This window comes from Tyto alba, unplaced genomic scaffold (genome assembly GCF_018691265.1).
Source record: "Tyto alba isolate M040663 unplaced genomic scaffold, T.alba_DEE_v4.0 Super-Scaffold_12, whole genome shotgun sequence".
Taxonomy (NCBI): domain Eukaryota; kingdom Metazoa; phylum Chordata; class Aves; order Strigiformes; family Tytonidae; genus Tyto; species Tyto alba.
The window spans coordinates 7,562,568-7,576,292 of record NW_024881274.1 but is presented as its reverse complement, the minus strand read 5'-3'; the positions used below and the strand labels follow the sequence as shown (position 1 = coordinate 7,576,292).

General features: G+C 42.4%; 1 protein-coding gene across 2 annotated transcripts; it reads left to right on the top strand.

The window, feature by feature from the left end:
* Positions 1–20: 20 nt before the first annotated feature.
* Positions 21–13,011, top strand: DUSP3 (dual specificity phosphatase 3). 2 transcript variants are annotated; one of them, XM_032985957.2, is made up of 3 exons: positions 21–248; positions 7,507–7,733; positions 11,420–13,011. In XM_032985957.2, exons 1-3 carry the CDS (start codon positions 127–129, stop codon positions 11,623–11,625), a joined length of 555 nt encoding a protein of 184 aa, XP_032841848.2. In that variant the 5' UTR covers positions 21–126; the 3' UTR covers positions 11,626–13,011. The 2 variants fall into 2 exon arrangements, with proteins under 2 accessions (XP_032841848.2, XP_042643280.1); XM_042787346.1 differs by lacking the exon at positions 21–248 and adding an exon at positions 5,777–7,148.
* Positions 13,012–13,725: the final 714 nt, after the last annotated feature.

Here is a 13,725-nt window from a genome sequence, read left to right as displayed (position 1 = left end):
GCTGACGCGACTCCGCCTATCAGGCGGCGGCCGGTGCCAGGCGGGGCGGGGCGGGAGCGGGCCAGGCCGAGCTGCGGCGCCAAGGAGCCGTCTGGCTGGCCGGCGGGGAGCGGCGGGGGCCCGGCCATGTCCGATTACCAGATCTCGGTGGAGGAGCTGAACGACCTTCTGGCTAATGGGAGCGGCTGCTACAGCCTCCCTAGCGCGCACAGCAACGAGGTGGTGCCGCGCATCCACGTGGGGAACGCGTGAGTGCGCCGGGCCGGGGCCGAGGCTGAGGCGGGCGGCAGGAGAGAGGCGAGGCCTGCCGCGGGGCCGGCGGGGGGCCTGCGTTGCTAAGCCTGGGAACCGTGTTCTTGCAGGCACTTGAGGGCAGAGGTTGGGGTAGGCCCTGTAGGGTTGTGGGACGCATAGCCACCTGAATGAGCCGGAGGAAGTCGGGATGCAGGGCGGAATCTGGCAGAGCTAGTGGGCCCCGGAAGGCCCTCCGGAGCCTGGCCCGGGCTGTGCAGCCCGAGGGGCTCGAATTTAAGGGAACTGTCAGCCGGAAGGCCTGTGGCTGCAAGGCCCGAGCAGCCTGGCAGCAGACAACCTGGGGTTCCTGCTGGTGCCTGACATGGCAAATGACAACACGCAGCTCATAAATGATATCTGCTCAAATGTTCAGTACCCTGTTGAAGTCTCAAATCCAAGCTAAAATAAAGCTGAAACAAGGCTAAAACTAATTAGGTTGCTTAAGAATGAGGCACGCTTGCTCAGTTTTGTCAGTGCTGGGCTTTTTTTTTTCTCCTGATATTTCCTGCTCTTGCTAACAAGTTGTGGCCATCCCCACAGAAGAGGGAGGAGAGACAGTATGCCATGAGGTATATTTACAATATCATCTGCGGAAGCCCACTCACAACACCAGTGTAATAACCGTATGTCAGATGAGTGGAATAAGGTGGAACCTGAAGAATGGGCAAAGTAGCAATATGGATATTAGATCTCATTTAACCATGTGCAAAATGACCTAAAGGACACCACCCCTGTCTGTGATTGGTCAAATTAATGTTCTGCCCTCTAAGCCCTAAGAAACCTCATCCCGATTAAGTGTTCACGCACATGATGGGAGCCAAAGCAATACAGGTATGACTGATGAAAGCCCTTAAATGGGGTAAAGCATTCAGGGTTCACAAATAGCACTTAATTTCTCAGTTGTGTGATGTTTATTCTTTGCACCAAGATTATGATCTCAGTTACCTGTTCCAATCCTATTATATTCTGCTGATTTTCTTTCCCTGTTTTGTCATCTTTGTACACTTTACCTCTGTGAAACTGGGGACTTTTGGATACGTTTGTAGTACACTGGATCCCTGCCCTTACTGTAAGCTCGTAACTCCTAAAGAAACAGAAGTCAAACCCATAGGTTTTCATTAACATTCTTCTAAGACAAACCAAATTATGTTTGTCACTGCCAGTTGATGCAGGACATGCGCATCTAGAAATAGGACTGAAATTATTATCTCAGTGGCCAATCTGACAGCCACCTTCTTCATATTTTTAGCAGTTACCTGGAAGAAATTAAGTCAGCCTGCAAGGTGATTTGTGCCATAAATAATTAAAAATTAACTTTGAAGATAGTTGGCTACTACAGAGTAGTTTTCATTGTTCAGTAATTGATTTTAATTATACAGTATGGACTTTAAGATGTTCAGATGCAAAGTTGTCTACGTACAGAGAATGCATGTGTAGTTGCAGGATGGAAAATGTCCAGTGGAAACCTTTACCACCAAGAAGGGCTTTTTATGTAATAATTGACAACTGAAAATATCTGAGTCACCAATGTAGTTTGTAGCATAAGAACAGTTTAACTGTTAGTTGGACTAACGGCCAACATGCGATACTGCTCCCGGTGTTTTGAAAAGAATGCTCAAAATTTGTGGAGGGCAGCTACAGGTAGGAAATAATTTTGCAGTCTGAAAAAGCTGTTTCACAGTGGGAATAGACAACCTACTTAATTTATCAAGACTCAGTAGTCAATAATATCTTTGAAGCATCCACAGAGAGTTAAAATAATGCTGAGATCTAGTTGAATGTATGAATGTCTCCTAAGATTCAGTCACTGCAGGGTGAACTTTGATATTCTCAAACTGGAAATAATACTAATTCTGACGAGGATTTTTTTATCAAATGGTATTGTAGTATACTGCATCGTAAGTAGCATTTGCTATATTAGTTGTCATTCTGGAAGAATTTGAAACTGCATATCTGTTCTCATGCCATTTCCAGCTACATATCCCTCTCTTGTACTCTCCTTGTTTAAAGATAAGGCTGAAGAGAGATCTGGTTTTCTGACTTGACTGCTTCTCCTGTGAACTGCTGGGGAAATGAACCTCCTTTGCATTCAGCCTCTCAGGCTTTGTACATACATGGGTCCAATAGTGTGCAAGGCATCAATAAAGATTCTACTACTGTGTGCAAGAAATAAGCCATAGCTTTGTTTGGGGCCTGTATTTGCAGTTCATCAGCCTGTCTTGTCATCAGCTTGTGATATGTCTCATATTTGAAGCCGTCTCGGTGCAGTGCAGTGCATCTGATTGGTGCTCACCTCATATCTCGGTGTTGGCCTCAGTTGCACAAATCTACTTACTGAACCTCTGAGGAGTTGTTGGAACCACTTTTGCATTGGGCCCCGGGGAAGTCTGAGAAACCAATATAGCAGGAGAACTAACAGTCATTTGATCTGTCATTCAGATCTCTGCTTTGACTTGGAAGGATCAAACCTTTCTACAATATAGGGCCATATTTGTGACTACAAGTGGCAGAGGTTTTATAGCAGTAAGAATTCACAGAGTGGCCACATCTCTAGAGTTTTAACATGGGGGGACTGGAATCTCAATATGTGGCAGAAAAGCAATAGAATTTTAATAGGAACTCACAGGAAAAAATGAGTGAGATTCAGAAACTTCTGTTGGAAACCTTTTAGGATATTTTGCATAGGGGTGCTGCTGTCACTCCATAATCTTTAGATAAAAATGACAACTCACAGACATGTAGAGGGATTAGATTAAATTGGGTCATAGCGTGGAATAACAATTTATCTGTCAAATGACTTCAAGTTACAGTCTGAGTCAAAGTACTAGATCTTTCATGAAATACATGAAAGTCATAATTTACAGAGGTAAAATGATAAAATATTTTTTAGATAATGGTTTTGCATATTACAGGAGACAGTTCTAACCTCTTAAGAAGATTAGACAAGATTTGTGAAGACGAGTAAAAATGTAATATTACTAAATCAAGAATGAATATATAGGTGACATACTAGCACAATTATATATTTTTTCAAGCAATAACAAAATAAGAATTCTGCAGACTCTGGAACTACAAATAATTTTCTATTTCTGAACAAATCAAGATGTGTTTTAGTGTAACATCTTAATCAGTGACCAGACAGTTGGACAGAATGCATCTTTATTAGGGTTGCAGATGACACCAAACTGGAGGGGAGCAGTCAACACACTGGAGGGTTTTTATTCAGAGGAACTGTGTCTTGTCAAAAGCAGTGTTTTGCCAGAAAGCAAGCAGGCTTAAATTTCTGAGTTACTGGCTAAGGGAATCTGTTTGTGGGGTGTTTTTACAGCCTATTGGAAGCCTGTAACAATTCCGGCTGTGTCACCAGAACTGTATTTGGTAAAAAGGTTCCGGTCTCAGTTTTCTGTCTACTTTAATGTGTGCAGGTAACCCAAGAAGCAGTTCTTTGTTCTTAATGTGCTAGAAGTGCAAGTGTGTTGTAAGAAGTATGAAAAGCATTTTCCCAAAGTTAGTATTAAATTCAGTGATTGTAAGGGAAGACATGGTAAGGAAACAATTTTGCATGTGCATAACAGTGGAAATTAAAATGTTTTAATTTTTGCCATTAAGACTTGGTTTATTTGCTATAATCCCATATGGCAATACTTTATAGCCTGATGTACGCTTAAATGCTGATGCGTGGTTCTCGAAGATCCCTGTTATATGGCTGGTAAAATTGTTCATCTCTGTTCAGAAGAAACACTTCTTACTAGTGTTACTCACGGGATGAGGAACTCTCAATTTTCCATACTGAGAACAGACAAGATGGTGTGATTTTTCTTAGGGAAATAGAAAAAGCTGATGCTAATGTCTCTCTGCCGTTTGGAGCAGCTAGCGTTTCAACATTGAACATTATGCAGCTGGAATGAAATGTTAATGATGGGAGAGATCCAACGACTGTTTGGGAAAGAAATAAAAAATGGCATACACATACTCTCTTTTCCACCTCTAGTTGTGTAAGAAAATAATCTATGAAATGTACAAAAATCACCAGGAATGAGTTTTCCTTCAGGGGAGCCAGTCTGTGATGCCTAGATTCAACCATGATTCCAGGACACGAGTTCCTATTGATCCTGGCCACTATCAAATATATACTGATCTATAGACTGTTGCTTAAACCCCATACTCACCCTGCTAAGCATAAGAATTCACAGCTGAATTAACACTTTTTGTTTTGGCCTTGCACTGTAGGATTTAGTTTTGTGTTGCAAGCAGAATTCCCCAGGCACTGATACTTGTCCCCTGGCACAGATGATGTCCTGCCAGATGGAAAATCTGTCAACATTTGTTTGGGTAATGAAATCTTTGCAAATATTTGGCTCATTGCCATAGTTGTTTGGCCCAGACAGTAGAAAATGCAGAAGCTTCACTCACGCATAAGGATTCATCTGCTTACACTACAGTTTAAGGGGTGAACAGTCATTAGGAGAAAAGGAATGCTCTAGATGGTCATATGGCCTTGAATTACCTCAAAGTTTTGAGTGAATAAACTCAGAGATTCATATAGATATAAACCAACAAATTTGGGTATTTATTTTAACTCCTTTAGAATAGCTAAGCGTCCAGCCAAAACCCTTAGATGCATTGTCATCCCTTAGGAACTTGTCCTAAAAGATACTGCACAAATACTTATCTGGAGCTGAGCTTAATATTAAGACTCCTTGTATTTGTAAGTTATGACTTGAGTTGTAGGGAGGTTTTATAAAAGATTTCTGTTTCCACATCCAGTTAGACACACAGTGAAAGCTGCCTTTAAAATCAATAAAGGGATTTATGTCTGCTTAGGCTACCTCTTCACAAAGTGTGCAGGAACTGAGTTACCTTTCAACTAAAGCCTTCTGTCACGTTCTGCTAACGCTGACTAGTGGGCTCAGCTTTTACTAGGAGACCACACGGTGTGATTAAAACATACAGGTTTTTTTCTTCGCGGGAAAGCGAGGCAAATATTGGTACTGACGTACAGAAATAATGAGACTCAGAATGAAGAGCAGTGGTTTTATAACAAAAAGGAATCAGGGGTCTCCTCATATTATTTAATGGTTATCTCCTCCTACGATATAGATTGTGTTCTAGTGCGCAAGTAGAGATTTGTGCATGATCAGTTGTGTTACTAAGCAGATGGACTGTTTGCCATTGTACAACCTGTAGCTTTTATCAGGGCCTATAGCATTATTACTGGATCTAATTCATTGTCATCATCAAGCCTGAAAGTCATGATTATTATGTATCATCCTGCTTGGTGGTTCACTAATAGGGTAGGGTGCTCTATTACCCACTTTGATGAAAGCAGGTGGTTTTGCTACAAAGATTTGATAGAACTGAGGCGTTGGAAAGAGCTTAGCTGACCTAAAAGTAATGAATGCTTTCTTAAGCACTTAAGCATCTTAAACGTCACTCATCTGGATTCTTTTCCATTCAGATATTGATTTCAGCTAAGACACTAAAGATTATAATATTTGTGTTGAAAACATTGAGTGGCAAAGACTGAATTTTATCGCTATATTGCTGGCCTTTGGATAGCCTTGCCAGATCTTTCCATGATTTCAGAGATGCTGGATAGCACCGGGACAGAGGACTATACCTCATAGGAGTCTTCAGATGAGACCTTTGAAGATGCAGGAGCATTTACTCATAGTTACTTTCTGTCTTCCTGTGGCCCAAGAAGGAGATAGTGGTGTTTCACAGTGGTTGAAATTGCCCCCTAAAATGTCTGTTTGGATTGTCTGCTAGAATAGCAAGTACTGCTTACCTAGCCCTGCAACACTGGCAGCTGACAGAGGTGTTTTATAACTGTTTTTAAAATTACCTTATGTAGATACCGGTTAGTCGTAGAAGTGACTATCCTGGGCTTTCTGTTATCTCCAGTATTTTCTAACTTTGGTCAGAATTTTATGTTTAGAAAGAGTGATAGTTTCATGCTATGGTAGGGTCTAACAGATTATGTTTCATGTGTGCTCTGCTTGATTGTCAGCTAAGAAAGTAGTGTTCTCTCATGCACAAGCAGTGACCATGGCTCCAATCATTTCTGTAAATTTATAATCTGTAGCTAATTTACTTCTGGGCACAGTATATTTTGTATCTGTGAGCAGAAAAATAAAAGGTTTTGGCTATCGATACCTTCTGGAGACCAGTAACATGTGGCATTCCTCAGGGGTCAGTATTGGGACTGGCACTGTTTAACGTCTTTGTCATCAACATGGCGAGTGGGATTGAGTGCACCCTCAGCAAGTTTGCTGATAATACCAGGCTGTGTGGTGCGGTTGACACGCTGGAGAGAAGGGATGCTATTCAGAGGGAGCTGGACAGGCTTGAGAGGTAGGCCTGTGCGAGCCTCATGAAGTTCAGCAAAGCCAAGTGCAAGGTCCTGCACATGGGTTGGGGCAATCCCAAGCACAAATACAGGATGGGTGAAGAATGGATTGAGTACAGCCCTGAGGAGAAGGACTTGGAGGCGGTGGTTGATGAGAAGCTCAGCGTGCCTCGCCAATGTGTGTTTGCAGCCCAGAAAGCCAGCCGTATCCTGGGCTGCATCAAAAGGAGTGAGGCTAGCAGGTCGAGGGAGGTGATTCACCTCCTCTATTCTGCTCTCATGAAACCCCACCTGGAGTACTGCATTCAGCTCTGGGGCCCCAACATAAGAAGGACATAGACCTCCTCAAGCAGGTCCAGAGGAAGGCCACAAAGATGATCAGAGGGATGGAGTACCTCTGCTATGAAGACAGACTGATAGAGTTGGGGTTGTTCAGCCAGGAGAAGACTCCAGGGAGACCTTACAGCAACCTTCCAGTACCTAGAGTGGACCTACAAGAAAGCTGGTGAGGGACTTTTTACAACAGCGTGTAGTGATAGGACAAGGAGTAATGGCTTTAAACTGAAAGAGGGTCGATTTAGATTAGATGTAAGGAAGACCTTCTTCACTGTGAGGGTGGTGAGGCACTGGAACGGGCTGGCCAGAGGAGTGGTGGCTGCCCCCTCCCGGGAAGTGTCCAAGGCCAGGTTAGATGGGACTTTGAGCAAACGGTCTATTGAAAGGTGTCCCTGCCCATGGCAGGGGCAGTGGAACTAGATGATCTTTAAGGACCCTTCCAACCCAAACCATTCTATGATTCTATGATAAATGCAGAGATGATTCACCAAGTTCTAATCGTTTTCTTGACACTTTTTATCATACAGGTTCATAGCCAAGAACATTATGAAGCTGCAGCGTCTGGGGATAACCCATGTTCTGAATGCAGCAGAAGGGAAATCATTCATGCATGTGAACACTAATGCAGAGTTCTATGAAGGAACAGGCATCAGATACCATGGCATTAAAGCTAATGATACACAAGAATTTAACCTCAGTCGCTATTTTGAGGAGGCAGCTGATTTTATTGAGAAAGCACTTTCCCAGAAGGATGGTAAGGCAAACTGAAATATCTTTCTACCATGTTTTCTATGCACTGCATATGTTTCTTAGCAATTTATTTTACAGTTTAAAATGAGTCTTTGCTCAGATTATCAGCGGAACAACCAAGTCAGGAATTCAGGTAGAGGCTTTGGATCCAAGACACCAGAATACACAATAAGACATCTTAATCTTCTGTTTATGCATGTAGTTCTCCAGTATATGGCAAATGGAAGTCTGTCACTGTAGGGGTGGTTTTGAAAAGTGAAACAGCTGCTGCATCCTATAATAGTGCCTTTTTGGGAAGGTGTGTTCTTATTTTTCTTTAGAAGTGGTAAATCACATTAAAAAATAAAAACAAATAAGCTCAGGATCTAAAAGTGGGGGGGGGGGCTCCAATTACTGTAAAACCCTGAGAACAAGGGCACAAAAAAAATAAATCAATGGCCACTATACTTCATCAGCCAGGAAGGCCCATTTTCATCACATTAGGCTCACCTGCCACACACACCAGAAATTATGAATTAAAGGCAGAAGCGATAAAAGTAATGCATTGCTGAAGAATACTCACAAAACTTGCTGTATGTTTTTTTTCCAAATGTACAGTAAGGATAGAGACTGTAGCCTTACGGTTTTTATTACATTGCCATTACAATATTTTATGTGATGATTATCTGCTTTTTCCCTAGGATTGCAGGAAGGCCGGAGATGATATTTGCAATCGTGTTGATTGCCACATTTCTCTACAGTGTGCTTCCTCAGAACAGCAGTCCTAGGGCATAGTGCAGTGGGCCAGACAGTGTTTGTTGTCTTACTGTTTCAGCATACCAGTTATTTCTACAAGTTTAATTTTTCTCTTGCTTCATGACTGAACATGAAAAAGGAGGAACAAGAACTCCCACCATTCTAGAAGTTCCTTCTCTAAAGTGGGCAAAAGGGGTACTACAGCTGTGTTGTTCTTTTGACAGATGGAAAGAAATTTTACCTCTAATTTGGTGGAATGTGACAAATTCTAAAAATTGAAATGCGACTCTTCCAGTTAGCATTATGACTCACTAAAACAGGTTGCAGGAGGAAGGAAGAGTTTTACAGTGTCAGCTGTGCCGTGACTATCTCTATTCACTTTGATCTAAACAGTTTCAGAGGCAATCTGAATTTACAGTAACAGTTCTATTTACTGAGTCTTTCAGTCTTAGCAGTTGTCTACCATGCCTGCCACTGTTTTCTTACTGTGGTAAACAGAGAAGTACTTTGTGGCTGGGTGATGCTGGAACCAGTTTTAAGCTTAACTCACTACTGAAATTTTATAGTTTTGTTTGACATTGAAGTGTAGAGTAAGGACAATGAAGAGGGATGCAGTATTGTTTTCCTTCAATTTTGTTTTAATGTTGTAAGCAGATCTGGTATACTAACAGTCTGGAAGGCAGCCCTTAAGACGCCGCTTTTCACAGAGGAACGCTAGAAATTCTGACCATTTGAAGAGAGGAAGTCAATTCTCTTCCGCACATATGATCAAGAATCTCTAAATCTTGCTAATTTATGCCTTGGGCTCTCAAAAAATGTTGAGGATGAATTGGTTTACCTGTATTAACTTCATACTGATTTGCCTTAAACTGAGAAGCCTCTGCAGCTCAAGGCAAATGTGGTAACAGGCTTTCTGTTGCTGTAGTTCAAAGCAAGTTGTGGTTATGATGAAAATGTGTGTGTATGGTTCATCTGTCCTCTTGTCTCCTAAAAAAATTCACTCTGGAGAGCAGCCTAGGGCCATATCTCCCACTGCATTTGGGAAGGGGAAAATTTTTGTGTCTGGAAAAACAGGTCAAAGAGGAAGCAGCTGAGAAGCAATATAATCAAGTTTGATTTCTCAAAGGGAGGAGTGGCCTTCTTTATTATTGTTGGATACCTACCTACAGGATTTACCCATGTGGTGGGTTGACCCTGGCTGGAGGTGAGGTACCCACCAAGCTGCTCTATCAATCCCCCTCCTCAGCTGGACAGAGAGAAAAATATGACGAAAGGCTCATGGGTCGAGATGAGGACAGGGAGATCACTCAATAATTACCATCATGGCCAAAACAGATTCAACTTGGGGAAATTAATTTATTACCAATCAAATGAGAGTAGGATTAGGAGAAATAAAACCAAATCTTAAAACATCTTCCCCCCGCCCCTCCCTTCTTCCTGGGCTCAACTTCACTTCCAGTTTTCTCTACCTCCTCCCCTCAAGCGGCACAAGGGGATGGGGAATGGGGGTTGCGGTCAGTTCATTACACATTGTCTTTGCTGCTACCTCCTCCTCACTCTCTTCCCCTGCTCCAGTGTGGCAAGCTGTCCATGGGAGACAGTCCTCCACGACTTTCTCCAGCATGTGTCCTTCCCATGGGCTGCAGTTCTCCACGAACTGCTTCAGCATGAGTCTTTCCGCAGGATGCAGTCCTTCAGGAACAGACTGCTCCGGCATGGGTCCCCCTCAAGGTCACAAGCCCTGCCAGAAAATCTGCTCCAGAATGAGCTCCTCGGCACAGGGTCACAGGTCCTGCCAGGAGCCTGCTCCAGCACAGGCTCACCATGGAGTCCCAGCCTCCTTTGGGTGCATCCACCTGCTCTGGTGTGGGCTCCTCCATGGGCTGCAGGTGGAGATCTGCTCCACGGTTAACCTCAGTGGGCTGCAGGGGGACAACCTGCCTCACCGTAGTCTTTACCATGGGCTGCAGAGGAATCTCTGCTCCAGTGCCTGGAGCATGCCCCCCCTCTCCTCCTTCACTGACCTTGGTGTCTGCAGAGTTGTTTCTCTCCCATATTCTCACTCCTCTCCCCCAGCTGCTGTTGTGCAGCAGGTTTTTTTCCCTTCTTAAATACGTTATCACAGAGGCGCTGCCACCATCACTGATGGGCTCAGCTTTGGCCAACAGCAGATCTGTCTTGGAGATGGTGGCACTGGCTCTGTCAGACGTGGGGGAAGCTTCTGGCATGTTCTCACAGAAGCCACCCCTGTAGACTCCCCCACTACCAAAACTTCCACGCAAACCCAATAGAACCCAACAAATACATAGAATGAGTTTCCTACTCAGTTAGCTGGAAGCATTTTATTCATACTGGCATAGGTGTGATTACACATTTCTGGTTCTTGTTGATGCACAGTTATCAGTTTCATTTACTTGAGTATTAATGTAGCTTCATAATTAGCCAGAGAAGTAGCCAGGTATGATCCAACATCAAGTTAGCATAGGAATTGGCAGCAATGCAGCAAAAAGTCTGGATATCTTTGATGAGCTGCAGTATGTGACAAACAGCATGTTTCTCTGTCTTCAGTGTATTTTAAACTTCACATCATTTATTTGTGCTCTTTGATACTGGTCATCTTTAGGGGCAAGACTTATTCTAAACCACAAATGATTGGAGAGGTGTAGTAAATAGACACCGTTTGACTCTTTATAATATAGTAGCAAATGTGTCTTAGTGTGAATGTTTGATATACAACCATTTTTTTTCTGCATTATCCATGACAGACTGTGCAGCTACTAACAGAGAGATAGCACCTTTCTTCTGAGTTCTACATGTCTTCTGTAGCATGCAGAATTTACAGTTCTCAAGCTGCTTAGTGACTACCATTATTACGCTTTATATCCTAGCTGTTTCATCTTGCTTTTCAAACATATCTTCCAGTATAACCCAAATTATGACCTGTCTTCCCTGCAGGACAAGTGTTTGTGCATTGCCGTGAGGGCTACAGCCGTTCTCCTACACTGGTCATCGCCTACCTCATGCTTCGCCAGAACATGGATGTCAAGTCTGCATTGAGCACTGTCCGGCAGAAGCGAGAAATTGGCCCCAATGATGGCTTTCTAAGACAGCTTTGCCAGCTCAATGAGCAGTTAGTGAAGGAGGGCAAACTGAAGCCCTAGAACAGAGCACCATAGTATTTTTTGAAGTTTCTCAAACCACCAGAGGACATCTTAGATGCTTTAAGATTCCCAAACCCCATCACCAAGCTAAATCACATAATGTGAGGGAGACAGAATTCCTGCTCTCATCCGGTGAAAGTATCTTTCTTGAACTCTGGGGTTGTCTTTCAAGATGGCACAAAATTGTGTCACTGTTCGGAGCTGTTGCAATAAAGAAGTGTTTTTAGAGGGGTAACTCCAGGGATAAAAGCCGTCTTCACATGTATTTCGGAGCCCCCTGCAGATTCTGTAGCATATGTGGTTTGCACTGACATTGAGTGTGATTCATTTAGGCCTTTTCTTGTCTTGTATCCCACCAGAGCACCATTTTCTGAGAGCCCCAACACATATCTTCACTCACTCTTAATTGAAGTACTGTATTTTCTAAAGCTTCTTTTCATGCTCACAGGTGCCTAAAGTTGAGGAGCTTCAAGGAATGGAGAAGCATATATACAAATGCACAGAAGCACTTGCTTGTAAAATGAAGTGTATGCAGTGTTGTGTTTAGTGTGGATTTATGCAATACACACTGTGTGGTAGTAAAGCCATTCAGAGCCCAATCTTGATGCACACTGTGTTTCCAAGAATATTTGTACCTCTTGCTGTTGTGACTGACATGAAATAATTTGATATTAAATGCTCTTTTATTTTTCTTTTGAAGTCGTACTAGAAAAAAATCTGAGGAGCAAAAGTCGAGGAAAAAACTTGAGGAAGGAAGAAATAATGTCTGTATTTAGGGGTGCTTGTGCCAGATGTATGATAAAGTCCTAAGAATCAGAATATAATGGCTCCCAAGGCTTATATCGAAATACAGTATCTCTCTCCCTTCTGTACTCTCACTGTTTATCATCATAAAATGGAATGAGCATATACACAGATTACTTCCAGTAGGGCAGCACAGGTGTGCTTACAAAGCAGTTTTCAGATTGACTCCTTGGATTGCTTGCATGGTATCATTAAATAGAAGTTAAAATTGTTGCGTACCACGTGGAATAGGAAACATTTCTATTAAAATAAATGTTGTCTTGACTCTGTTTGACATACAGATGAAATGAGTCATTGCAGTGTTGGGAGTGGGAGCGTTGTTTACAGTATACCTGACTTAGTATGTAAATATGTACGTGTGAGTTACAGCACTGTATTAACACAAAGGATCCCCCACTGCAAACTCAGAACTGTTGGTTAAACTAACAGAACCTGAGATGTATGTATTCCCTTTTCATATGTGCTTTAATGTAGTTTTAGATTGAGAACCTTAACACTATTTTAAACAGAAACACTGTTGTATTAGTAACACATGTAAGCCCAAATCTAGTTTTGCATATTCAGTTCACTAATCAAAAATCACAAAGGATGTACATTCTTTTATTTCTTGTTGTTTGGGTTTGTGGTTTCAGGGGATGGGATGGGCAGGGGGGAGTTCTGTAGAGCTAGATAACTTTCTTGAAATTAAACTCCAGAGATGATGATTCTGATCGAAGACCAGGCTGATTTCGGTTTCCTTGCACAGGATGGGAACTGCCAATTCAAGTAGCCTTTTCTCTTTGGTGTCCTTTAAAGGAACAGCCAAGGAACACTACATAGTGTTTCCTTCCACCTTCCTGCAGTCTGTCACTATTTAGTGCTTGCTTTGAATCAGGATGGTTCAGTAATAACGAGCAGGAGTCAGTTTCATTGGCTAATTACATATGTGTTTGCTTTCTCCCATTATATTAGTATTAAACAAATCGCTTCAAAATTCCTAGTTACCAATTTCATGCTCTGTAGCTCGGGGAACAGGAATACTGACCTTATCTTTTCTACTATACTGACTTTTTCATACTGCAGTCTCACTCATAAACCTTCTATTTAAAATTCTTACTATGGGCATAGACTTTTTTTTTTTTTTCCTGTCTTGTCTCACACCATGTATTCATAATACCTATCTGCGCTACAAGGAAAAAAGGAAATACGAAGATTGATATGCATGCACTTTGTCTTTGACCTGTTGCTTAGAAGTCAAAAATTCCAGTCCACTACAGAGCTAAGAGCATTAGCCTTTAGATTTGTGTTACTCTCCCA